Source organism: Panthera pardus, unplaced genomic scaffold, assembly GCF_024362965.1.
Source record: "Panthera pardus isolate Hobbes unplaced genomic scaffold, ASM2436296v1 HiC_scaffold_22, whole genome shotgun sequence".
Taxonomy (NCBI): domain Eukaryota; kingdom Metazoa; phylum Chordata; class Mammalia; order Carnivora; family Felidae; genus Panthera; species Panthera pardus.
In genome coordinates this window covers 23,627,691-23,654,581 of record NW_026526788.1, presented here as the reverse complement: position 1 = coordinate 23,654,581, position 26,891 = coordinate 23,627,691, and the positions used below count along the sequence as shown (strand labels likewise).

Below are 26,891 nucleotides of genomic sequence, written 5' to 3'. Positions count from 1 at the left end.
TTAGTCATAAATATAGCTTTATTATTATAATATTTCATAATCTAAAAACTTTTTCTTATCAATTCTGGGAAAAGAACATTCCAACTTACATACAACTGATCTACCCTGCAGAATACTGGAAAACAGTGTCTAAGCAACCTGAATTTAGCATTTGAGAATCCATAACTTTGGGAAGAAAGAATGAAAGACTAGTTCAAAGAAAAATTTCTTCCTTACAAAACAAATCATAAAAATTAGATCCATTCTTCAGTTTAACCTTGAACATGTTTTCCCAGAAACTTTGGTAATTTCTTCAAAAATCAACTCACAGGTTGACTGCCCATGTGGACAAAAAATATATATATTTAAAAATAAGACCCCAGCTGGACACAGTACATGGCTTGGGCCATGGTATGTAGGTGGAATATCCCTTGGAGTGAGCCAGCTCCCATGTTTCAACAGCAAATTTATGTCTCTAAGGAAGCGCAACATCTATAATGCATTTCATTGTATGAAGGTCAGAATTTAGTTGGAATTAAAAAGAATTTTTTAATATAATAAATCTTAAAATCATCTGTCTTATGTAATGTACATACAGTAGATATGACATTATGGTGCCTTCTGGAGATCACAGAGTACCACTGTCAAAGAGCGCTGCCATGCCCTCTAGGCATATTAAATAAAAATCGAAAATGTAGGTCACATTAAATAAACAAAACCAAATCTGGCTATACTACCTTTAAAAACAAGTTGTTGTCATTGCACACACGTGTTACGGGACAAAGGGCATGCAATACAACAAGTCAGTTTTTTAGTATGTAAAAGGCTAGAGTGCAATCATGGTATAAACACCAATAATAAATAACTTTGGAGGAGATTAATTCTCCAAATAAACAATAATTATAACATTACAATTTTTACAGTGTTAGCCTAAACAGTGATATTCACTTCACAGCAATGTTTTTTCCCCACTTGATAGTTGCCTGTATATCATACGAATGGCCCACCCCCGTGAGCCAGATGTCAAAGTGAAGGTTCAAAAATCAACATTTTCACTATGATAGGTTCAAAATGTTTGTATAATGATAAGTTACACTTTTCAATTTATTGGAATTTTAAGTAACTGCTTTATACCTATTTTTAATGCATTGCTAATCTGATGCTTATTGTAATAACAATCATTCTACTAACGTTAATTAGGTTACAATTTTAATTTTTAAAAGAAGAGAATTCAACTTACATGAACTAATGTATATAGTTTAAAAACCACCCACCACAAACACACACCTTTTGCATGAGTATTTAAAAATAAATTATTAATATACTTGACATATATATTTTGTTTTATATATATATATATATATATATATATATGTATATATTTGTGGACATAACTACTCTTTTCTTCCAGAAGGATGTCAGCACTTGTAAACTCTGCAGAAGACCTGATGATATTGTTAACGTTAAAAAAAAAAAAAAAAAAAGGAAAATGGAAATTCATTCTTGAGGGAAATCATAAAGCAGAAGGTTCTTAACAGATGGTTCCTTGTGGAAACAAAGGCTATTTTAGGGAGGGAAGAGGGACAGTCTCAGACTGTGGATCCCACGTGCACTGTTTGTTTCAGAAACTACTTTAAAAAGCAGTGTTCAGTGAACACTTCCAATACCTGGTTGAAAGGGAAGGACGTATATTTAGTCATCAAAGGGCACAGAGGCAGCAGGAGGTGAAGAGTGAGGCCAGCAAGGAGACAAGTCATGCCTGCAGCTCACGGAGGCTGCCCACACGACCAGGGAAATAGGTCTTGGGAAAGGCTGAGTAACATCAACAGTGTCCCAGGCTGGCTCTCAATGCACTACACGTGCCATCTGCTGACATTCCAACCTTCAGACCCTGAACTAGTGACGGATGCTGATCAAAGGATTTTACGGTTTTAATCGGCCTTTCAGCCCCAACCACAGGCAATAATAACGGCTATGAAGACAGAGGCTGTGGCTTGGTCTTGGGTGCAGAATACGCAGCCAAAGAAGAAAGCAGAGGCTCCCCCAAATCTGAATAAACGTGCTCCCAGAGAAATAACAAACCTGAATCGAACAAAGTAGAAATGAGAACTGAAGTCTAACTGAACGAGTCCCTGAAGCAACCCAAACACTGAAATCTTGATTAACCAGAATACTTGGTTTGTGTGGCCTTGGGTCCTAGGTTTAATCACCCCTGCACAGAAACCCAGGTACAGAAATTACTGGAGAGTGGTCTAATTATTTTACAAGTTGGAGCTTTTACTAACATTTTGGAATAAAACTGCTTTCATTTTTTTTTCAATTCTTTCTGTAATCTGCCTCTTGCTTCTAAAAGGGGCCTATAATAAAACTCTGGTTCCCCGAGATTCCCGTTTGTCAAATTCTGGTTAATCCAGGTGCTTGTACAGACACAAAATAAATGTGTTATGCCCTTCTTTTTCCCAATGTGTCTTACTATGGGATGTATCCAAAAGGGCATTATTGTTGGCCCCTAGAACAACATTCCACAAAGTCCAGCAATGGTGGTCCAGGGCCACCCCCCTTTCAGATGATGTTCACAATTGCTGTGGGCTTCTTTTTGGCCACCTTGGGCCTGATGTTGCCTTTTCGGCAAAACCCCAGAGGCTCCCCTTTCTTCGATGGTCTGCAGAGTTCTCGTGGGGACTCAGCCTGTTCGTGAATGGACTTAGCGGGCTGCATGCTGGCTCTATCATCCTTGGCTTTTTTCAGGTAGCTCCTTCCCTTTGGATGAAAATGGATCTTGAGATCAGCGTGGTTACACACAGAATGTGGGTGCCCTCGACTTCTACAGATGGTCGCACAGAGGGAGATGAGCAGAAAGAAAGATTTTGTTTAGAACCTTTAAAGAAAAAACCCATCCCTGGCACAATCACTCCTGCATGCTAGAGTGGCAGTAATGCCACCAGTTAAGTCAAATATAAATTGGTATTTTTCCTTCAAAAATTCCTGTGGCCTTCACGAAACGACCTCATGATGTCAAATTCCCAGGGAGATCTTGCTAGCTGTATTCACCAGTGATAAGACTGAGACATAGAAAATTTAAGTGACTCTCTAGGATTAAACATACACAGCTGGTCTCTGGAAAAGTTGGGACCAGAATCCATAGCCCTGGACTCTTTAAGTGACTGTATATAGTAGTAGCAAAGCAATTACAAAGTATATGAATCATAGTATAAATTTACACATCTGTTTATATTATAGATATCTAATGTAGCACACACACATTAATAGCACTGTAGAGCTATTATGACTATAACTGTACTTCAATAAGAGAAAGTTACACTACAGAATACTGTAAAAGTACTCCAGAAATACTATCATACTGCCATATGGCATTTGCTATAAGGCTATCAGCATCGTTAAAAATCATATCCACAATTTACAAAATTAGGTACACGGGCAGGTACATTTTCACTTAAGACTTCCAAGTCCACTTATAATATAGATACCATATAAAACGTAACAGGAAAATACATTATGCAAACATTATCAAATGGCCCAAGTATAAAAAGATATACATACAGGCATTTGGGTTTCCTATTTGAGGAGATATCTGTAAGCTGAAGGAAAACAAATAAGAAGAAACATTACTTCGCTTGAACGTTGGAACTGACTTTAAAAATCTTTCTCGCTTCTATTTTTAAGAAATTGTTCCCATTAAGGAAGCCAGTAACTGCTATGGGTAACACGGCCCATGGCACCTGCTATCCCAGCACTGAACGAGAACGTCTTGTCTCGTGTTCAGCCTCAGCTGACTCTGGGAGCCTCTGTGCTCCCGGTTCTGAGATTTCCAAGAAGCCATTATCAGTAGATCTAAGAAATTTCAAAACGTTGAAGAGCCCTCTAATACAGCAACATTTGAAGAAACATGTTTTATAAAACTAGAATGATATGCCATTATTTCCTGATTAATTCAGGCTGCATATGCAGCTAATTTACCACAGCTGTGGTTGGTCACAGTGTATCAACTAAAGGGAAAATTGGCATAAAATGTTTATTGCCTAAAATACATCATTTCTAAAGTGAGAGCATATGAAGACCAACTCCACAACTGTCCCTGAGGCCATCTATCACTGAGATTATTTTCCACTGCCCATAAAATATGCACTTTTGTGGTTGGGCTCAAATATCATTTGCCAAACAAATTGAAAACTATCATTTTGTGATCCAGATGTCACCATCCACTTTAGAGGCAAACCCAGCGTATTCCCAACCTTCAATTCCTGATCTCCCTGGGGTAGCCTTCACTCAAAGTAGTGGTGTCATATCAGCAGGCAGACAAACAGAAGAAGAGGAGGACAAAGAAAATATGTAGTAAGGGCCATCTTGGTCTTGGGGCCCAGTATGGCCAACACACGAGTCCCTACTGTATTCAAATAATCAGAGAAACTAAGTTCAGCATAGCAGGGTCACTACCCTGGGTCATCTGTTTGCAGCTTGAGCTTTAGTCAGAAGCAAATCAGAAAGCAGATTTTTCTTTAATTTTTAAAAAAATGTTTATTTGCTTTTGAGAGAGAGAGAGAGAGAGAGAGCATGAGCAGGGGAGGGGCATAGAGAGAGGGAGGCACAGAATCTGAAGCAGCTTCAGGCTCTGAGTTGTCAGCACAGAGCCTGATGCGGAGCTCGAACCCACGAGCTGCAAGATCATGACCTGAGCCGAAGTTGGATGCTTAACCAACAGCCACCCAGCACCCCAGAAAGCAGCTTTCTTAAAACTTTGAGGGTCATGTGCCCAGCAGGGCAAGATGGGATTCTTGGCATCTGCCTTCTGATTCAGTCAAAAGTAAGCTTTATGGTTGACCCTGCTCACACTGGCTGGATTCAACACGAGATTAATCAATGTGTACAGAAAAAGGCACCTTGCCTGCATGAGGGTCATGAGGTTCTGCAATATACAAAGAAGACAGGACAGACGGCTCAGGCAAACACTAGGCTGGCAGCTTCTGGGAACCGCAGCAGTATGAGCCGTGGCCCCACAGCCACCAGTAAGGGCTTCTCAGCCCGGCTCCTTGGATAGACATTAGTATATGCGTAAACCGTAAAAACAAACAAAAACGTGTAGGGTTTTTCTTCCTCTAAATTGCCACCTACTTTGGGGCACCTGGGTGGCTCAATGGGTTAGGCATCTGACTCAATTTCAGCTCAGGTCACAATCTCACAGATTTGTGGGTTCAGTCTCTGCATCAGGCTCTGTGCACTGGCAGTGCAAAGCCTGCTTGGGATTCTCTCTCTCGCTCTCTGCCCCTCCCCTACTCACGCTGTCTCTGTCTCTCTCAAAAAATAAACTTTAAAATAAATAAAGTGCCTCCTACTTTTTAAAATTATTCTTAAGGCATAACAAATTTTTTTCACTTTACTATATCTATGTATGTAAGCATATAGTTTGATGATATGTTGTACATGTATATGTAATACTCTGGGATTTTATGTAAAACTGTGTGTGTGTGTTTACATACACATACATACTTCCCTCCCTGAGGAAAAGGCGAACAATGTTATCAAATGTTCAAAGAGGTCCCTGACTTCCAAAACATTTTAAGAACCAAAACCTTGGTGCCTATGAATGTCACTGATGGACCCTGCTGGGACCTCAGGAAATTAAAAGAATTTACTGTATATTACATAAAGGGAAATGCACAAGTGTGGGTGCCGATGAGCCATAAGCCTCACATATACGCACATGTACAGGTACCATAACTTGTGCATGTCGGTACATCACCCACTGGATAAAATACGGACTACATAACCACAATTAACCCTCAAAACAACCTTATGAGACAAGCATTGGCATCCCCCTTTCACAGATGTAGAAAACAAGGCCAAAAAGTGATGCAGCTGGTTTGAAGCCTCAATCTTTACCAGTGTTAGAGCTGGGCTTCAAACCCAAGTGAGCACATTCCAAGTCCAAACAAGACTTCACTCGGCACAGCCTTCTCAAAGAGTATGTGTTTGTGTAAAAGTGTGCAGTTTGTACACAAAAGTTTCGTGGAATCCATAGCTGGGCTGGAATTTCTCCAGTGATCCTATAGATCATGGGGCCTCGGGTGGAGGCAGGGCGGTTATCACAGTCCCCACAGAACCTCACATGCTCTCCTCCCTGTGAACACAAGAGGCCACTGTTCCTTCTGGCCATACAGCCGCAGGCAGACAGGAACGCTCTTCCTCCTTAACCCACCTCACTGTCTCTGTTTTCTCCTCGTCCAACTATTTTGCCTTCTTTTTGTTTAGGAAGAGGCGAGTTTGGGGATGGGGATCGAGAGAGTCCTCAAGGAAGGTTCCAGGTTGGAAAAATATAAATAAATTTGTACTGAGAGCCAACCTATGTACTTCTAAAACTCAAACGTGGTGTCTTGGGTTGTTTTGGGTTAGAGAAACTGGACACCCAGCTCTCCTCCAACCTCCCTTGGTGTAAATAGCAGCACTGCAAACTGAACTGTTCAGGCCAAAACGTGAGATCCATTCTTGATTCCTCCCTTTCCCTCACCTGCTAAAAAAGTAATCCTTCAGCAAGGCCAACTGGTTTAGCCAATTCTATTCCCACGATACACCCCATACCTGCCATTTCTCTCCATCTCTGCTCTCACCAAGCTACCATCTGCCACACCACCACAGCCTTCTAACCTGTGTCCCAGTCCTGCACCTATCTGTTCCCCCACCCCGCAGCCAGAGTGATTGTGCTAAAACAGCTCACCTCCTGCTCACAACTGTCCAATCAATGGCTTCTCTCTGTTCTAGAATGGGTCCAAACTCCTTATGTGACCCAGAAACCCCGGCATGATCTGGATCCTTCTTGAATCTCTGACTTCAACTCTTCTCACGCAAACATGCCAAGCTTGTTCCCTTCTAAGCCACTTCCCAGTGTGCACAGAGCTGCCTTCCTCTGGTTATTCAGGTCACAGTCTAAATGTGGCCTCCCGTGCAGGGCTGTTCCTGACCATAAGGACCACTCAGACACATCATCTTACTTTTTCCTTTAAAGGGGCTGTCACCACAGGAAACCATCTTTGTTGCATGTTTACTTGTTTATGATGCCGTCGCCTTCCTCATGAGAGCAGGAACCTCATCTACCTCATTCACCCAGTTTCCTCGGCACTCAGAAAGAGCTGTGTCCCCAATAAACGTGTATTAAATGGGTGGCAGCTAGTCCTAACTTAGCAACCTACCGGAAATAAATGCAACACTTAAAATAAGATTATCCAAGCTGTTTCATGACCTTCCATTTGGGCAGTTCTGTGCGTGTTTTTGGCAGATGGGATATTAGGTCACTTTAGGTCTAATTCAACAGCATTTTTCAGAGCATAAAGACAAAGGATCTGAGTAAGCATGTTACATTTTTAGAAATCAGGCAGGTGAAAAAGGAACACAAATGCTCAAGGGAATTAAGGGGAAAACAAAGAGGCTGAAAACATTATTTCAGAAAAGGCACTAACTGGGGTGGCATGCCAGGCTGTCATAAGCTGAGGTGTGGAGGGAATGGGTCAGAATGTTCTGCTCCCTCCCAGGGTGCACTGGGGCAAGGAGCTCTCCTGGGTGGGGCTAGGCTCCAGAAGCCTGGGCTGGTCAGTGCTTTGTACCTTCACTAAGGTGGGCCAAATAAGTCAATAAAGCTATGATTCAGAGCTTTTCCTGCCAAAAGCATCCAAGTTCCTCTGTGTGTGTACAACAACCACAGGAACCCTGGGAGGCCAGACTTAGCACATGCCTTACATCAAAGACACTGTTCCTAATTTCACAGGTGCATGTATAGTGTTAAGATGACATAGATGAAAGGAAAAGGGAGAAACGGTCTGAAGGACCGAAGACTGCACTGTGATGCGGTGCATTATGGTCCAACGCAGAGTTGAGAGGACTTCCATGAAAACAGGGAAAGTACTCAATCCTTTCGGAAACAAAGCACCTCATTCCTGGTCTTCTCAGGGCAATGTGTCCTCCCCACGGGAGTCCCACAGTCCACCTCACTGTGGCCTGACCATGTCCTACTCACAGTCAGTGCTCACTTCTATCTTCCCCACTATCATCTTGACTGCATTTTACTTTCTTTCCATTACTCAATTCTTCCTTAGGTAGATCAAGTCTGATGAAGGCAGATCATGCCATGTTTAGGACACAGAAGGCATAAACACAACTATGTATCAAGTTCCTGCTGTGTCTGTATATATATGTATGCACACAAATGTGTGCCTGTAGATCTACGTATTTATGTGTCATACGTGTGTGTTGTGTGTGTACAGGCAGGCACACACGCACGTAACTTCATATATACATAGCTGACTAGAGCCGCTGAGATGCTGTCCAACTTGTGACTATGTGGTGCCACTGTGATGAAAATAATGACTAGCAATGTCTTTGAAAAGATGTTTAATTTTCAAAGTGGAAAAATAAGCAGAGGAAAGTGAGCACAGAAATATAAGTAAGAGAGAGAACTATTCGGTTTCCTCTCTTCCTCCTTGCCTTCCATTATTTTCTCTCTTTAAGATCCTCTTGGCTTAGTATAGTAAAATTTTACACATTTCTTAGCTCTGGGTTACTTATAAGCCTAAATAGTCAAGCTGTTAATGCTACACTTTTATTTTAGAATTCTTAACCACCAAAGTCAGGTGATGATCGGAGAATTTAAGAGGCGCAAGACCCTAGCGAGCATCTAGTCCAACTGTTTCATTTTAGTTTAGTTTGTTATTAACTTTTTTAATGTTTATTTATTTTTGAGAGAGACAGAGACAGATAGACACAGATGTGAGTAGAGGAGAGGCAGAGAGAGAGGAAGACACAGAATCCGAAGCAGGCAAAAGGCTCTGAGCTGTCAGCACAGAGCCCGACATGGGGCTTGAACCCATGAACTATGAGATCATGACCTGAGCCAAAGTTGGACACTTAACTGACTGAGCCACCTAGGCACCCCCAACTGCTTCATTTTATAGAAGAATTACAGGTCCAGGAAGACAAATGGTCTCATCCAGTCAGGAGAGGGGAGCTAATGATCTGGAAGCCAGGCCTTTTCACCTCACATGTGAGCTCCGTGACTTCATGCTGCACTCCCTCCCAATAGAGGGCAGGATGGGAAAAAGGCAGGAAAGGGTTCAGTGTGTCCTTCCAGCCACAATGAGTTATGACTGGACTCTACAGAGGAGGGAAGTATAGGCTCCCTCTCAGACCACAGACACCAACAGGAAAATAATCAACACGCACACGGCTGCAACTGCTTTGATTACAGTAACTGAAATCTCACAGAAGTAACAAACTTACTTCTTTCCAGTCTATTTTTGTTCCTGACCAGAAACTTCTAGAGCTCCCATTGTTTCACTGCTCTAAGGCTGAGTGTACATTACAGTAAGACGGCAGGTTTCTTCACTTCTTCCTTCCTCTCTCCCTTTTTCTCCTGTTGTCTGTCTCTCCCTCTTGCCTTCTTTTTCCACCTGCTTTTCATCTCATTCCTTCTTTATTTAACATGTTTCCTTTTACTCTTGGCTTCCAGAATTCTCAAACTAAACTTTTTAATCAGCCAATAGCAACTTTTCCAACATTCTGGTTAGCATAAATGTTTCCTATTTTTCTTCTCCTGACATGGACAGTCCACGTGTGGGGAAGTGAAGAATCATTTTTAAATCTTTTGGGAAGGGGGTAAGCATAAATAAGGTTGAATAGATCATGAAAATAGTATAAGTAAACCACTCTGGGGTTTCAAAAATCCTTTCTTTGGCTTTTGTTGCTTATAAGAAAAAAAAACTGTTTGGAGGGCAAATCTGCCCAACCATCTCCCTCATCTGGAGCACGGGTGTTGTATCTCCTCCCACCCCCAAAGACACCAGAGAATCTTGATCAAGCCACTGAGGAGAATCTGGACCTTCAGCCGTATGCACGGTTCTCATCTGGGCTCTGGGGGTCTCTTAAGTCCCTGAAACGATACGTAAACTTGTATGCAGAAATCTATTATAGAACTGTCACTTGTGAAATTTTCTAAGACCTTTTCAAAATCTACTTAAAGAATGTTTCAACTATAGAGACTATCGGAAGGTGCTGTCCTTCCGGTTAAAGAAAAAAGAGGTACGTGGCTAGATCCCACTGTTACTTAAAAAGGCCAAAGCTTTCTTAAGATTCTCTTGAAGAGCTCCAAAATGGGACATACTTTCCAATCTACTTGATCGCCCAGGTTGACACCGATGATCTGCTTGGACACTTCCAACTCTGTTACTCTGTAATATAAAACTATTCCTGCCTGTTTATCTCGGTGTGGAGTCGCAGGCTGAAGACAACTGTGCATCCCAGATCTCGTCTTGGATCCCCTGGTGTCACTTCGTAACACAGGCATGGCTGGTGCAGGGCTTTCAAATGACGCCTAGAAGGTTCCTGTAAGTCATTCCCCAGCTCCCTCTTCCTCTGTCCTGGACCCAGTCTCGCCATATCCAAGGACCACAGCTTGGTGGCTGGATCTGTGTGACTTACCATGTGCTCACCGATGTCCCGGCAGAGGCCAGCGGCCTGCTGGCTTTGGTAGTACTCTAACTGCTTTTCTGCCACTTCTACCCGTTGCAGCAGATTCTCAATAAAGTCCTGGAGCCGAGCTTTCCCTTGAACCTCCTTCTCAGCTGCTGCTTCCAGGAAATGGTTGAATGTAACAACTTCTCTGCAAGGCAAAAATGTCAGAACACAGAGCGGAGAAATGAGACAGGAATTCATTCACTCAGCACATATTTATTGAGTGCTTACTATGCGTCAGGTACTGCCCTTGGCAGTATGCTCACGGCCATGACAAGAGATAATGCTACATTTCCGTGGTTACGTTTAGAGATTACATTTTAGTAGAAAGAGACAGTCATTATAAAATATACAAATCAATACATATGTCAGGTGGTGGTAAGTGCTAGGGAGAAAACAGGGACATTGGACGCAAAGGGACAGAAAGTAACAGAGGGAGGGAGCGTGTGAGTGAGATTTTAGAAAGCAGAGTCAGGGATGACCTGGATGGGGATACATTTAGACAGACACCTGAAGGAAGCAAGGAATAAGCCAGGCAGATATCCAGGGACAGCAAGCCAGGCCTTGGGTGGAAACATGCAGACAGGACTGAGGTACAGCAAGGAGGCCTGTGTGGCTGGAGCACAGGGAGGAAGGGGCAGGACAGGCAAAGTAGGGGCCACCATGAGGATGCTCGATTTTCTTATAAATGACATCAGAAGCCACTGGACGCTTTTGAGAAATGTTCTGACTTACATTTTAAAAGTCTAGCTGTTGTGGGGGAGAAAAGAGTACAGAGAGGAAACAAAAGGCCAGGCTGAGCACTTCAGTGTATAAGATGAGTCACCTTGTCCAACTGTGTGTTTCAGCTAAAAGTGAAACAGTCCAAGACATGCCATCCCCAGGCAGATGCAAGGACCGCTGGGAAAGCTATTTTAGAGGACACAGGACAATCAACGTGCAGGGTGCCCTTCCCTAAAAAGCTGAGGAAAATACCTAAAACAACATTCTGTTATCCACATAACTGTGATTCACAAATCCAGAAAAAAATTTTTTAATTTACATTCAAGTTAGTTAGCATATAGTGCAATCATGATTTCAGGAGTAGATTCCAGTGATTTATCCCCTACATATAATACCCAGTGCTCATCCCGACAAGTGTCCTCCTTAATAATGCCCCTTGCCCATTTAGCCCCTCCTGCCACCCACAATCTCTCCAGCAACCCTCAGTTTGTTCTCTGTATTTAAGAGTTTCTTATGTTTTGTCCCCCTCCCTGCTTTTATATTATTTTTGCTTCCCTTCCCTTATGTTCATCTGTTTTGTATCTTAAATTCCACATATAAGTGAAGTCATGTGATATTTGTCTTTCTCTGATGAATTTCACTTAGCATAATATACTCTAGTTCCATCCAAAGAAAAATTTAATAACCTTATTACTACTTTGTATCTTCTTATTTCCAATGCATGTATGAAAACCATACTTTTTTTGATTTATAATAAATCAGTTTTTTATACAAACTCAAACACATCAGAAATGTAAAAGAAACCCCATTATTCTGAAACAATGTAACAATTTGGTAGCCATTCTCATGAGCAACTCTACAAATACACACACACACACACACACACACACACACACACACACACACGACCAACAGGTGCTTATTATCACAACTCCATCCAATTTGCCTTAGTGAGAAATTATGAAGATCCTTTCAGCCTTTCCCTTTGTATGCCCTGCCACACCCACAAGGGGCAATGAATTTCTATAATTTTACTACCTGTTGGATATAGTATTTCTTTTATAGGTCTTCAGAATCTCTCTCGACCTTCAAGGAGTGCCCCCTCATTTTTCTGGCCATGTTCAACTTATGCAGAACCAAGATTCTGAAGACTGATCATCATCCTCCCAGCCTCTTTCATTTTAGATTAAGAAATCCCACTGAAAAGGATGTAACCTCAGGGTGCCTGGGTGGCTCAGGCGGTTAAGGGTCTGAGTCTTGATTTCTGCTCAGGTCATGATCTGTTCATTAGTTGGAGCCCTGCTTGGGATTCTCTCTCTCCGTCTCTTTCTGCTCTCAAAATAAATAAATAAATAAATAAATAAATAAATAAATAAATAAATAAATAAATCTAACCTCATGCAGCTGCTCTAGACAGTTGATGAAATTCATTGTCTTCTCTGTACTTTCCACTCAGTGCCATAATTTCTTGAGAGTAGAACTTCAGGTAGGTCTGGCCCAGGAAGTTTTGTAGAAGATCTTTACAAAAGAGCTGGTAGTGGTTTCCAGCTCCTTTATTCTGTACAACTAGTCAGTGACTCACTTTTACAATTAGTTGTGATTTTTTTTCTCACAAATATGTCACACTTGGTCATACTGAAACTTTTCTCACATTTCCTACAGAGTCAAATGTCTCTGTAAAACCTTGGAAATTATATACTTATAAAAATAGAAAAGAGACAGGTTCTAACATGATGTGTCAAAGAATTGCTTATTATAGTAGCCCCTTTTTTTCTTGTTTCCCATCCAGGATCAAATATAAACCCCAATCCCACGATAATTCTATTATCTTTCAGTAGCTAAGAAATATTCACATAAAAGAAATGAGTCCTTTTGGAAAGGAGTTTTCTTCCATCATCAAGTTTCAAGTTTATTTCCAGATGTTTCTGTATGAGGCCTGAACGGAAGATGTGCACTTTCCAAGCTGTTCAGGCCACGGACACAAGCGAATTTTCAACCTCTACCATGGCTCATTCAGCTTTGATCTGCCTCTTAAGTAACCCTAACTAGCAGCAAAATAATGGAAGGTCCATTCAGGTGCTACATCCAGCATGCTACATGCTATATCCATCACAGCTCCTAGGAATGGCTGAGATGGAGCGCAAAAGTATCGCTAGAAAACACAGCCCGGGAAACGTCTGTTCCTTCCTCTTTCTAACAATAAGGTGCCCATTCGTTCAGAGTCAAGCCCACTGTAGATACTTTATAGGCGATATTTAGGATACCTGAATCATGACACAAGTCTCCAAACTGTACTTTTAGGGAAAGCAACCAAAACCCACAACCCTCTCCACCATCCAAAAGAAAAACACAGAGAATGAGCCAGTGAATTCTTCTTCAATTCATTTTGGTTTATAATATTTACTATATCTATCTCATTACAGAAATATTTTACATTTATTATGGGAAACATAAAAGTTGACCAATTAGAAGATCTAACTCAGCAAGGGCCGAATCAGCTTTTTTGTTCTCTGTTCTAAGCCCATCATTCAATATAATACATGAAACATAATGTTCAATATATATTTGTTGTAATGAATATTTTAAAAGGACAAGGAAGAAACAAAAAATGACCCATAATCCCAACACCCACAGGTAACTGCTATCAATATCCTTGTATATCTTTTCTAGTCTTTTTTTTTCTATGCATATGTACTATTTTGGGGCTCTCAGGCTATAAAGCTTAAAATGTAAAACAGCAATATTTGACAGCTTAATCCCATAGGATTAACATCCCAAAAGCAAGAAAACAAATCTAAGTGCAATATAGTTTATGACTGTAGCTGTATTTTTAAATCATGTAATGTTTTGCTACTGGTTCTATTTAAAACTCCTGCAAAGTAACATTAATGCTCCTAGCTGATCCTGGAGTGTTATGTTAAGTTGTAAAAGAGAAGCATCTTTTTCTAACCTCTCCCTCACCCAATTACCTTGTGCCCTGAAGCTGAGAAGTTAACACCCTTTGTATTTTTCAACCAACCTGGCACCAATACTAACTTAATTTCAGTTTATGAATGTTTCACATCAACTAAAAAAAAGAAAGACAAAGAAAAAGAAAAGACAGTTAAAACAAGTCTGATGATTTAATTTTAAATCAGAGGTTATACAAGACAATGGCTGGAAAAGTTCCTCATACCAAGAATATGTTTGGGTGTCTGTATTAGATAGAAACAGCAACAAAACCCAGTGGCTAATTATGGTATAGCATGTGTGCACAAGTTCAGATTCCCCTTTCACATCCTGTTCAATCTGGATTAACAATATCCAGAAACACCTCATATTTCCCCAAGGAATCTTGGGAATTTCCTGAATGAAAAAGGAAGAGGCTTAACTATATTGCGTTTGTAGTCTCTTTAATAATTATACCCCAGGGGCGCCTGGGTGGCTCAGTCAGTTAAGCGTCTGACTTCGGCTCAGGTCATGATCTTGCCCTCTGTGAGTTTGAGCCCTGCGTCAGGCTCAGAGCCTGGAGCCTGCTTCGGATTCTGTGTCTCGCTCTCTCTCTGCCCCTCCCCTGCTCATGCTCTGTCTCTCTCTGTCTCAAAAACAAATAAAAATATTAAAAAAATTTTTTTAAATAATTATACCCCAAACAGTAAAATATCCATTCAAAGTGCAAGGAAGACCAATGGATTTCAATGTAAGGGAGAACAAAATATGCACTAATATGAGTACAGGTTCCATATCTCAAGTATTCTTGAAGAAACTACCAATTGTTGACTTATGGCACAGTATCGAAGCAGAATATCCTCTGTTCTCTGAAAAAGCTATTAAAGTACCCCTCCCTCGGGGCGCCTGGGTGGCTTAGTCGGTTAAGCGTCCGACTTGGGCTCAGGTCATGATCTCGCGGTCCGTGGGTTCAAGCCCCGTGTTGGGCTCTGTGCTGACAGCTCAGAGCCTGGAGCCTGTTTCGGATTCTGTGTCTCCCTCTTTCTCTGACCCTCCCTTGTTCATGCTCTCTCTCTGTCTCAAAAATAAATAAATGTTAAAAAAAATTAAAAAATAAATAAATAAATAAATAAAATAAAGTACCCCTCCCTCTTCTTACTACAGACACACAAGAGGATGGATTTCCTTTATCTACTCCAACCAAACAACAAATTTGCAACAGACTAAATGCATACGGAACAAGGTCCAGCTGCCTTCTATTTAAGCCAGATATTAAAAATATTTGCAAAACTCGTAAAACCAAGCTGCTCTCTTTGCCAAATTGTTTTTGGAAAATAGTTGTTAACCAGTAATGGGTTTTTTTATTGCTACTTTTAAATAATAAGTCTTTTTAAATTTCTAAGTTTTAAGTTCTAATAAAGGAAATATTGATAGATAAAACTCACACAAACAAAAACTTTTGAAGGTCCTCAGATATTTTTTTTTAGCAGTATAAGGAGAAGTTGTGTCAAAAAGTTTGAGAAGTGCTGTCAGGCTTTGTACATGTGATCCTGAACCTCAGAACTCGGGTGAGGGTGGGCAACGAGGGCTAGAACACTAGTAAGATGTAGTCACAGATCATACACTTATTTATTTCACTATTCAGTAATTCAACAAGCATTTATTGAATGTTAACAGGTACTGGGCTTACTGGTGAGGCACTCGTGAACCCATGACTGTCTTCACAAAGCTTACTGCCTAACCCAGGGGTCAGCCCATTTTTCTGCAAAGGATCAGGGAGTAAATATTTTACGTTCTACAGCCCATATGGTCTCTGTCACAATTACTCAACTCCGCCTAGCACAAAAAATACATAAAGACTGTATAACAATAAAACTTTATTTTTGGACACCGAAGTTTGAATTTCATGTAATTTCCATATGTCATGAATTATTCTATTTCTTTTCATTTTTTTTCAAATTAAAAATTCTTAGCTCACAAGCTCCTCAAAAACAGCTAGCAGGCTGGGTCAGGCTGGTGGTATACTAACCCTTGATATGGTGGGAGAAGCAAACATTATAAATTTTTTTTTTATGTGTATTTATTTTTGAGAAAGAGAGAGCACGAGCAGGGGAGGGGCAGAGAGAAAGGGAGACACAAAATCTGAAGCAGATTACCTTCAGCTATTAGCACAGAGCCCAACATGGGGCTTGAACTCATGAACCATGAGATCATGACCTGAGCCGAAGTCAAAAGCTTAACCGATTGAGGCACCCAGGCGCCCTGGGAGAAGCAAACAAATACTGAAATAAATATGTAATTACAAAGCTGAGCAGAATAACCAAGAAAAAGAATAATACGATGCCATCAGAGAGAAGAAGAAGAAGAGACTTGTGTGGTTTTATTTTAGGTTCTTAAACCCTGTGACTTAGAACAGTGAGAAGGCTGGAAGGCCAGATGGGAGAGAAGATAAAGGCAAACCTGAGTGAAATCCAGTCAAGCTGTGGATACAAACCAGCTTCAGGGAAACTAGCAGACTCTAGGCCACTTACAGGCCCATTGCTAGCTTCTCATATACATATTTTTTAAAAAGTTAAATATAGGGCACCTGGGTGTGTCAGTTTGTTGAGCGTCCCACTCTGGTTTCGTCTTAGGTCATGATCTCATGGTTTATGGGACCGAGCTCCCCATTGGACTCTGAGCTAGCAGCAGGGAGCCTGTTTGGAATTCTCTCTCCCCCTGCTCTTCTCCTGCTCACACATGCATGCCTGTGTGCGCTCTCTCTCTCTCTCAAAAAAAAAGTTAAATATGATAGGATACAAGGTTTTAGGCTTCAGCAGAAAATACGCTTATTTAAATCACTATTTGATACTAAAGGAAAAAGTATCAGCACGGGATAAGAAACTGGCCTGAAGCTTACTGCAGAATGATTCACAGAGCTAAGCAATCTGTCAGTATCCTGAGATTCAGAAAGAGGCAATGAGTGAAAAAGCCCTTTCAGTGCTATCGAAGCTTTATTTAGAAAAACTATTTGTTCCCTCATGTGCTCATTCATTTACAGGGTGGCCATAAGGTCTGAGACACAGATAATATTTCATTTTTTTTTACAGATTGAACCCCTCAGTTACTTCTGAGGTGGGTTAAAGGCAAAATAATTCAAAAAAAATCAAAGATATACTATCATGTGACAAACCCACTCTAGAAGCAGGTGTAAAGAAGGGCACCTGGGTGGTTCAGTTGGTTAAGCGTCCAACTTGGCTCAGGTCATGATCTTGCAGTCTGTGAGTTCAAGCCCTGCATTGGGCTCTGTGCTGACAGCCCAAAGCCTGGAGCCTGCTGCAGATGCTGTGTCTCTCCCTTTCTCTGCCCCTCCCCCACTCATGCTCTGTCTCTCTCTCAAAAATAAACATCAGAAGCAGATGTAGCGATAGAGGGAAATGTGCATTAATGCACCACAGTGTTCACTGCAATTTTACATAGGCATTGAACCATGCGTTGTTAATAAGAGGCAACACACTGATCACATCATGTATTATAATTTATAGTTATTTCCCTATGTGTCCAGCTTTCATGGCCACCCTGTAGCCTCACGCTCCCCTTGGGCCTCATAAATGCACAGCACCTCCCTCTCTGCTCCAGCACCAGGGAACTCCCTTCATTCAGCCTGTGAACCAGATTCTTATTTCTGAACATGCTGTTCTTCCACTGGGGTCCCTTCCTCTGCGTCTCCCTAGTCCCCACTCTTCAGGAGCCTTCTAACCTCAGGGCTCTCCTGTTAGGAAGCTTTCCCACACATGCCTAGGTGCGGGATAGGTAACCTGCTGTGTTCTCCTGCTGTGTTCTCCCGCAGAACGCTGCCCCCTATCACACTGCACACTATAGAGAGGGTTAGTCATGCCATTTGTCCCATTCCACTGTGAGATCTGTAAGGTCAGGGACCTTGCCTGCCCTTCTGCTGTGCTACCCCAGTATCGAACATGAGCCCAGCACACAATACGGGTGCAAAAAATTCCTGCTGAATGCACAAAATGTAAAACTACATCTCTAGTTGAAACTCTGTAACTGACAAATAGATCCTGAGGTTTCTTTTTATCTTTTTCCAAACAAGTACTGGGGCATAAAACCAAAAAGTAATCCACAATACAGGCACCTCCCACAAGGCTGAGGGTGGGATCTAAAATTGATGCCTCTCTTCTATTCTTAAATAACACTTTAAAATCATATTCTCCTCCCAAAGGCAAAGCCCTACCAAGTTATTTAAATTTCATTTTACATTACTGATTTATGAACCTCTTTGGAGGTATGTGAAATGGTAAAAATACCTCTAGCTAAAAATAGTCTAGCTATTGATCACAGAGCACTTCAGACAGACCGTAATGTCAGCCACGAGGCAAATCCTGAAGCTGGAGTCAACCCCTTTCCAATGCTGGGAGCCTGGCTGCAACCTTGGGAGCTCAGGGTTGGCTCCGATGTACCCCAAGGAGCCCCCCATAGGGTGGAATCCGCACCCACAGCCCGTCTGAAGTCACGTCATCCCTACTTTTGGTGACCCTTTGCCTCATCTTTCTCTTTCGGCTTCTTTGACTAAACCAAAAGGTATATAGTTCTCATTAAGATCTACCTAAGTAAGTCAAATTACTCTTATTGGTAATAAGTAGGTCAACACTACATTCTAAGCCCCTCAGTCCAGAGAGAGAAAAAAGATGCACTAACGTGAGACACACAGAAAAACTGAATATTTTCCTTGGTCTCCAAATTTTACCATCCATAAAAGGGCATGTTTGACATCTAGTTTTTCCTATATTAGTTTGTAAATCTTCATGGGAAACAGCCTGGAAAGAGAGGACCTCATTTATCTAAACACATTAAAATGTGGAGCAAACAGACCCCTTCCTGTTCCACTGAACCCTACGTGTAACATGATTTTTCCTGGCCTGTTTCCTAGCAATGGATCCATCTGGAGACCAAGTTGTCTACTCACTGCTTTAGCTGATCAAAAATAGGAATGTTGTAATTAAGTGGCAAGAGGGTTTAGCTGTGCAAAGCAAGTTACCAAGTCAAACTTACCTTTAAATTTTTTTTAATGTTTATTTATTTTTGAGAAAGAGAGAGAGAGAGACAGAGCGTGAGTGGGGGAAGAGCAGAGAGAGGGGGAGACACAGAATCCAAAGCAGGCTCCAAGCTCTGAGCTGTCAGCACAGAGCCCGACACTGGGCTCAAACCCACAAACCGTGAGATCATGACCTGAGCCAAAGTCGGACGCTTAACCGATTGAGCCACCCAGGCACCCCCAAACTTACTTTTAAAAGGCCAGCATCCCACAGCCAGCTTTGGGATAGAAACCTATTTGGATAGAAACCTAGATGCACATTACCTGGCTCAGGCTACCCCTGTATGCCTCTTTTATCATATCAAAATGTGTAATTTTACCTCCTGGTCTCCTCCTGCCATGAAAGGAGAAACTGGACTCATTTGGTTTACTACTGTATGACCTAGAACAGCACCTGGCATTCAGCAGGCACTTAGTGGAAGGTTTGTCTTCTGGCCAACTCCCAGCCGAGAACAGGGCAAATAATGAAGGAAGAAGGGAAAGATTATATCTATCGTAACCTGCAAGGGAGTAGGATGGAAATTAGGTAGAATTACAAAGAGGCCCCTCACCATAATCAAGGGCTGGCAGGGGCACATGCTCCATTTGGACTGGCCTCGGACATCCAGAGAGTCAAGTTAAAAGCCCTTGTGGCAAGTTAAAAGCCCTGGGCTGGTGCTCCAGAAGTTTAATATCATAACCACACTTATGACGCTAGCATTTCCCTATTTCCCACCACCTTTGATGCCAGCTGACATTTCCTTTAATCTCATCAGAAAAATACATGATGTCACCATTGCGGCTCTCTCAAAACAGCAAAGAAGCAAGCTCATTCCAAAATGGACCAGCTTCATTATTACATAAGTCTTGACGCTTTGGGCAAATACCACATTTTCAAAAGTCTGGCTGAGACAGTGAATTAATGGAAAAAAGCACTCAGCAGAGACACAGGGAATATTGGTTTCAATTTCAGCTCCACCACTAAATTTTTGGGTGAGTCATTCCACTGTGCTGGTCCTTATATTCTGCCTCTATAAAATGAGAGCGTTATCTTGAAGGAGACGAGGAGTACCTTCTAGTTCCAAAATCACATGATCTCCTCGGGGCCATCTCCAATAGTCTCCCTTCTCCCTGCTATTCCCTTCAATGTCGATCTCCCCTGGTCACCCCGGCCACCAATGCAAATACTCGCCTTCCTCCTCATTCCCCAGTGTGGCCTTGCCACATAAAATGGTTTATCTCTAATAGTTTATCAATTTGAAACCATGGCTTGTATTTAAGCATTTGTTCAAACTACCTTGGGTCTGAACACAGACATGTTCACAGATACGTTTTACTCTTCCCATGAAGAGTGTTAGCCCCTCAGGGGAAAAGAGCATGAATTTCATATTCCCTATATACACCTAGCACAGTGCTGGGCACATCACGGGTACTCAATTAGGACTTTCCAGCCTTACCTGCAGGAGGAGGTACAAGAAAACTTGGGATTACTGTTATTCCACTGATGTCCTCCAAACTTTGGGTGACCAACTCGGCCACAAATCAGCTAGTATCCAAGTTTATCCTTTCTTGTTAAGGGATACCTTACAGCAAGGTTGGCTGGGATTGATTTACCTGATTACGGGCAGTGCTACCCTATAGCTCTGAATACTCCTGAATAAGTAAGTACCTGTTTCAATAGGACTTTTTAAAGTGGCAGAGACTTTGTGAAGACAAGGCACACTTTTTTGGATGTGCACTCCAGAAACATACAGATACCTCTCTACAGACGTGTGATGAGACTCACCAGCACCAGAGTGTAAGATGCTGCCTATTCAAACAATCTCCTCTGTCATCGAGTGTACACAGGACTTCCACAGTCCAAGGGGTTCAGCCTGCAGACGGCTGCAGGGCAGAAGCAGCCCTGGAGTCTTTTATTTCAGTTCAAAAAAAAAAGAGGATTTTAAAGTTGAGAGAACAAATCCGTAAGCAGAGGAGCCTCATGTGAAATCCATTAGCAAGAGAGCCTCATGTAGATGTTTGCATTTTTTTAAAACACCATCTGTGTCTCGAAGGGTCCCCAGAGTTTAAGGCAATTTCGAATCGGACTGTAACCGCCTACTTCCTCTCACAAATGAGTCTTGAGAGCTCATTCGGAGGGGGTTAGCAGGGCAGTGCAGTTCCTGGTTAGTTCACGGCCAAATAGGATCTTCTCATATCTAAAAGGTCACGTCTCCGGTGGAAGGCACAGCTCTGTGAGGGATGGTGAGGAGGGAAGGCACACATCCTAGCCAGGCAAATCCAGTCAAATTAACGCAGTTTCAGCGGTATGGCAGCTGCGCAGCTGGCTTGCATCCCCATTTTGGGGGCAGGGGTGGGCATCAGGGAGGCTGAACACTACTATAGACTCTGAGGGGGCTGGCCACAGTCACCCTCTCAGACCAAGAGCTCCAGTGTCCTTTCTGGAAACAAGACCCTTTCAGTGCTATTTTATGTACAGAAAGAGTGATTATTTGAGGCCTGAATACAGAAACTGATACGACAGACCAAATAAAAGCTTAAAAAAAATGACGACTTTGTTAATTTTATGTTTAAGAGTATAAGGCAGTTTCACTGTATTTTCATTTAAAGTTTTTTTTAATGTTATTGCTTTTTTCCCTGATAGTCCAAAATGACCTACTAAAAACCAATTCATAATTTATCTCCAAATATATTCACAAAAACGTGAACAGAGATGTATGTACAAGGATGTTAAGGGAGGCATTATTTTTAATACCAGGGAAATGGAACAAAACTGTGTATTCATTAATAGCAAACTGATGAAATCAGCCATGAAGCAGCCACACCACAGAATACCATGCAATAGCCAAAAGGAATGACATAATCCTATATTTAATGCATGAAAGATGCCTACAACATACTATGTTAAAAGCAAACTCCACACATAAGTGGTAGAACAGTATGTGCCATGATTCCGTTTGGGAAAATAATTCTCTCTGCATATAAAGTACAAAGGGCTGTGTGTACACAGGAAAGGGCTGGAAGGACATTCACAGAGCTAAACAGTGGCTGTCTCTGGAGGAAGGAGTAGGGTACGCTTGGAGAAGAGGGAGACTTTTAGTACATGCATTTCCACCCTGTTAAATCTTTTTTTACAAGTATGGATTACTTTTTCAATTGGTCCTCAGGTGACCACACTGGATTAACATTACTACAACTGATCCATGCATGGCCCACTAAGTCAGTTAACCACATGTTTTTCATAAGAAAGCACTCTTGAACCCACAACCCAAAATAAAAGTTAGAACCTTGCCAACAACCTAGATCTAACTATCTGATCCTCCCTGCCATCATTCTGTCTTCCCTCCAGGCAACCATCGGCCCAAATCCCACATTCATTTTGACTTGTGTAATTAATAAATAAAACATGACAATAAATATGTGCAATTAGTTTGTTTTACTTTTAAATTCACTGCTCGTCAATCAAACAGAAATACCACAAATGTAATTCTAAGCTTTTCTTTGCACATAGGGGAACCCATCTGCCATTTTTCCAGTGACGCAGTATTAATCACCCTGGTGGCCATAATGGGTATTGGCACTAACTTCCCACCAGGAAACTCCCCACGCCAAGAGAGAAACTTTTTGTTAGAGATCATTTCCCTAAAAGCAAATAAATCAGTGGCTAACTCAAATCTGTCCTCACTCTGTAATTAAAAAAATTTCTAGTTGATCAGAGCAGGCTTTCCCTGTAGGTCAAATGTAGGCATTTAGTGATACCGGGTGATGATCTCTTTAATACACACGGTTTCTTATCCTCTTGCCAAATGAAAGAAGCTTTAATTACTACACTTTAAGAGGCAATGCATGATAGAAGAGTGCCAGTGGGCAAAGAGAGTATGAAATTAAGTCCATCTCTATAATATAATCTAAATTACTTGAAATCTTCCTTCTAGGTTGTCTTAGAGTACCAATTTGTATGCCCTTTGATTCTACGAATTCTGAACCTCCATTTAAAATTAAATTCAACACTCCGCATTTGGGAAATACACTGCATTGTTATGTATGCTTTTCTAGTTTGAGTGGATGCCATAATTAATGATAAGGAAATGCTTTCCCAAGTATGATGTTTTTTAAAGTAATAGCTTGTCAACTCTTTGCAAGCAGGCCTGACCTACTCTAGTATCACGTACCATTTTACAAAAAGAAAATTCTCAAACTTAACTCATGGAAGTCAGTAGTATCAGGAAGTTTCCTCTGGGTTTCCTAATATCTGCTTCTTCCAAATAAAAACTATAATTAAATGGATTCTCAGTTAATTAACACTAGCAGATAATCCAAAATGGCAAAGAAGCCAGAACCACTGGTATTTACAGCATATTTTTACACTTGAGTAAGACAGCATCTCTTGTTCCTGACTCGACTGCATGGAGCCTATCAAGAAGGACTGGCTCCCCTAGGGCCCCTCTCTGCCTTCATGTTCAACTCCCCCCCACTCCCCAGCTGGTGCTGGATCCCACCATGGATAGAGTGCTACTGCTCTCGCTAAAAATGTTCTGTAGCTTCTAAGGCGAGAAAGAACTAAGTATTTTGACTTTCCTGCTGCTGGGCTGCAGGCTCTACACAGAGAGGGTATATACTATCAAAAAGCCTTGTGCCTCCCAAGTTCAACTGTATCAGTGAGAAATGCAGCCAAGGTACCTTCAAGTAATAAAAACCAAACCTCGCCTTAGATGTGCTTGTAAGCTGGGGGGAGGTGCCTAGAGCGATGGCACAGCACCACTTACTCTTCCTTCCTGAGCAGTTCCTCCTCCGACTCGGTCAGGCGCTGCCTAAGCGCTGCAATCATCTCCACGGCCACATCCACCTGCCGGTTCAGGGCCCGCTCCCGCCTCTGCACCTCCTGCTTTTTCTGCGTCAGCTGCACAAAGGCTGCCCGAACTTCCAGCAGTTCGGCAGTTTTCTGGGCCAACTCTTTGGTGAGTTTATCGATTCTCTTCTCGATGGTCCTGTCCACGGCCTCGACCATCCGGTTGAATTTTTCTCTGACGTGAGCCTCGAAAGCAGCCTTGGTGTCCGAGGTGGGCAGGCCGGGACTGGCCCGTGGCCCCTCCAGTGAGTCCGCACACAGGTCCACCGTGGTGTAGGTCTGCACGTAGGACACTGGCCGCTCTGCCACCACCTCAAATGGCTTCCTGTCCTTGGAGTGTTCGTGTGAAATGCTATACAAGTTAACATAGCTCGGTTTCTGCTTCACCACGTTGCCAGTGCTCTGCAATTTTCCCTGTTTCAGGGGTTCTGCGGAAGTGACTAGGTCTGTGTCTTTGAGGGATGGAAAGAGGCTGCATTTTGTCAAGAGGGTTCTTTCCTGGTAGCTGTGACTGAATTCCAGATGGGCCCTCAGCGAAGACAGGCTTCTAAATCTGGTATGGTCTCCACACCTCGGACAGCGGAATGGCAGGCACACAGCAACATTCTCAAAGGACTCCTGCCAGGGGTATCTGCTTTCCTCAAAAGCCTTCTGTTGCATTACTCTTCAAGTCCTGGGCAGGGCCAAATGAAACAGGTAGCTTACATGTCTGTTAAAAAAAATGCCTACTAAAATGCCTGTTGCCACCCATGTCCATGAGGGCAGGGACTTTTGGCTTCAAATTACTTTTGCATATAATATCTTATATTAAAATAACCTGTGATCCGTGGGCCAAATCCAGCCATATTCACTCATTTCTGTATTGTCTAATGCTGCTTTTGCACTAAAGACAAAGGTGAGTGAGGCGTTGAGACAGAGACTATTTTGGTAAAGCCAAAATTACTACTTGACCTTTACAAAAAGAGTTTGCCAACCCCACCCAGGATTAAAAAAAAAAAAAAAAAAAAAAAAAGGAAAAAAAAAGGTCGGTAACATTCTCTTTTACCAGATATGAAAACTGAAGCAAGGAGGTAAAGTAATTAATTCAAAGCCAGATGGTAAATGACAGATCCAGAAGTGGAATTCAAGTTTCCTGCCCTCCTGAATTTAGTACCACTAACTGCAAACCTGTGCCCTATTTTATGGATACAATCCTGATAAGCATGAATTCCAAACGTGAGGAAAACTCACATGAGTTGTCAACATTTGTCCTGAGAATGCAAGTTCAGCGATCTTTCTTCAAGCATAGGAAAAATATCACTCAAGCTAGACGCAGTGGCATTAAGCACACAATGAGCTGGAAATTTTTCAACCTGAGATTTCGCCTTTAGTTATTGTTGTGATGACATAAACCAAAATGTTATCATTGTCCTTCATATTACAGATTTACTGACATTTGGGAACTCAAGATATCAGATATGTTTTGACCCAAGTGGGGCCATGGCCGTGGCCAAGCCTTTATAAAAATACCGTGCTCTCAATGGATTTTTCTCTGTGATCCTGTTTTCATAGGATAACCTCTAGAGATGACCAATGTTTGAACCATGCAGGTATCAGCGTAACTCTTTAGTGAGTTCTTGTTTCGTTGAAGGAATTTATTATCTTAGCCCTAGCAACAGATGACTGGTAGCAACCCTATTCTGCAAACAGGGCACACATATTCCCTCCAGGAGTAGTTTCTGCTTAAATGTAACAAGCATTGGGCCCCCAAGAGAGGAAGCTCAGCTAAGGGTCAACACTGTAAAGTGTTGTTATTGGGCCCTCAACCTCCTCAAAAGCAGAGGCGCAAATGGTCCCCAGCCAGCTAGGCAAAGCCTCCAGGTTAATAAGCCTCTGGCCCCCCAGAGAGGGGAAGCTCTTCCTGTGCTACACCTGGCTGTTTAACGACCAGTTTTGTGGACACAGGACGCACAGCCTGGCCCAAAAGGCCCAGGAAAGGGAAGTCTGGATTCCAGGTGGCAATGGGAAAGTGGTGGCATCCCTGAATGGGGAACCGGGTTATCACGCGCTCTGGGAGTACTCCCGCTTTCAAGGGCCCAGCGGGAACCCCAGTCCACAGGGTTGGCCGAAAAGCCCCAATTTCCTCTGCCTGAGCCGGGCAGCTGGCAAAGACGCTGCACGGAGGGTCCCGGCTCCCCCCCGCCCCCGCTCCGCCGCGGGCCGGCCCCAGGCGCCAGAGTGGATACATGCGCGCACGAGTTTCCGCAAGTGGGGGCCGCGCGCCCAACTCCCGGCCGCGTGGAGGCGACAGGCCCCCTCCCCAGCCCGGGACGGTTCCGCCGGCCCCCTCCGCCGCGCCCTGCGGGCCGGGCCGCAGGCGCAGAAGCCCAGCTGCGGCCACTTACCCGACTTGTTGCTGCAGCTGCAGCCGCTGCTGCTGCCGCCGCGGCCGGTGCTGCTGCTGCGGGAGCGAAGCGGTTTTCAGCAGAGCCGTAAATCAGGCTGAGCCGGGGCCCGCTCCCACCCCCCGCGCACCCCCGCGCCGGGACCAGCGGCGTCCAGGGCGGAGCGTGGCGCGGGCCGGCGGGGGCGGCGCGCGCGGCTGCCGGGGACCCCGGGGCGGGGGGAGAGGCCTCGAGCGCTCTGCCCGGCGTGCGGGATCACGGTCAGCCCGCCCCCCAGCCGTGGAGCGGATGGGGCTCAGGATCCCACTGACATCACGCGGGGAGCTGCTGGGATCGCTCCCCGGGGGAGGGAAGGGGAAAAGCGTGCCAGGCTCCGAGGCGCTGCGCTTTCTGCAGGCCCTGGCAAGCTTTTTTGCACTTTACAGTTACTGGGGAGCGGGAGACTGTG

The 26,891-nt window shown here is 43.0% G+C and overlaps 1 protein-coding gene across 1 annotated transcript; it reads right to left on the bottom strand.

The window, feature by feature from the left end:
- ZNF365 (zinc finger protein 365) lies at positions 1–26,574 on the bottom strand. Its single transcript, XM_019444290.2, has 5 exons — positions 26,444–26,574; positions 23,977–24,732; positions 10,459–10,639; positions 3,541–3,578; positions 1–2,803 (listed from the first exon to the last, which is right to left on the bottom strand). Exons 2-5 carry the CDS (start codon positions 24,717–24,719, stop codon positions 2,542–2,544), a joined length of 1,224 nt encoding a protein of 407 aa, XP_019299835.1. The 5' UTR covers positions 24,720–24,732; positions 26,444–26,574; the 3' UTR covers positions 1–2,541.
- Between the last annotated feature and the right edge of the window lie 317 nt (positions 26,575–26,891).

Excerpts from the sequence above, each read along its gene's own strand:
- ZNF365 (XM_019444290.2), bottom strand. The coding sequence starts at position 24,719 with ATGCAACAGAAGGCTTTTGAGGAAAGCAGATACCCCTGGCAGGAGTCC. Across the intron at positions 10,640-23,976 it reads GAACTGCTCAGGAAGGAAGA|AGAAGTTGTTACATTCAACC; the intron begins GTAAGTGGTGCT and ends TTTGCCTTGCAG. Across the intron at positions 3,579-10,458 it reads GGGACATCGGTGAGCACATG|CTTACAGATATCTCCTCAAA; the intron begins GTAAGTCACACA and ends GTTTTCCTTCAG.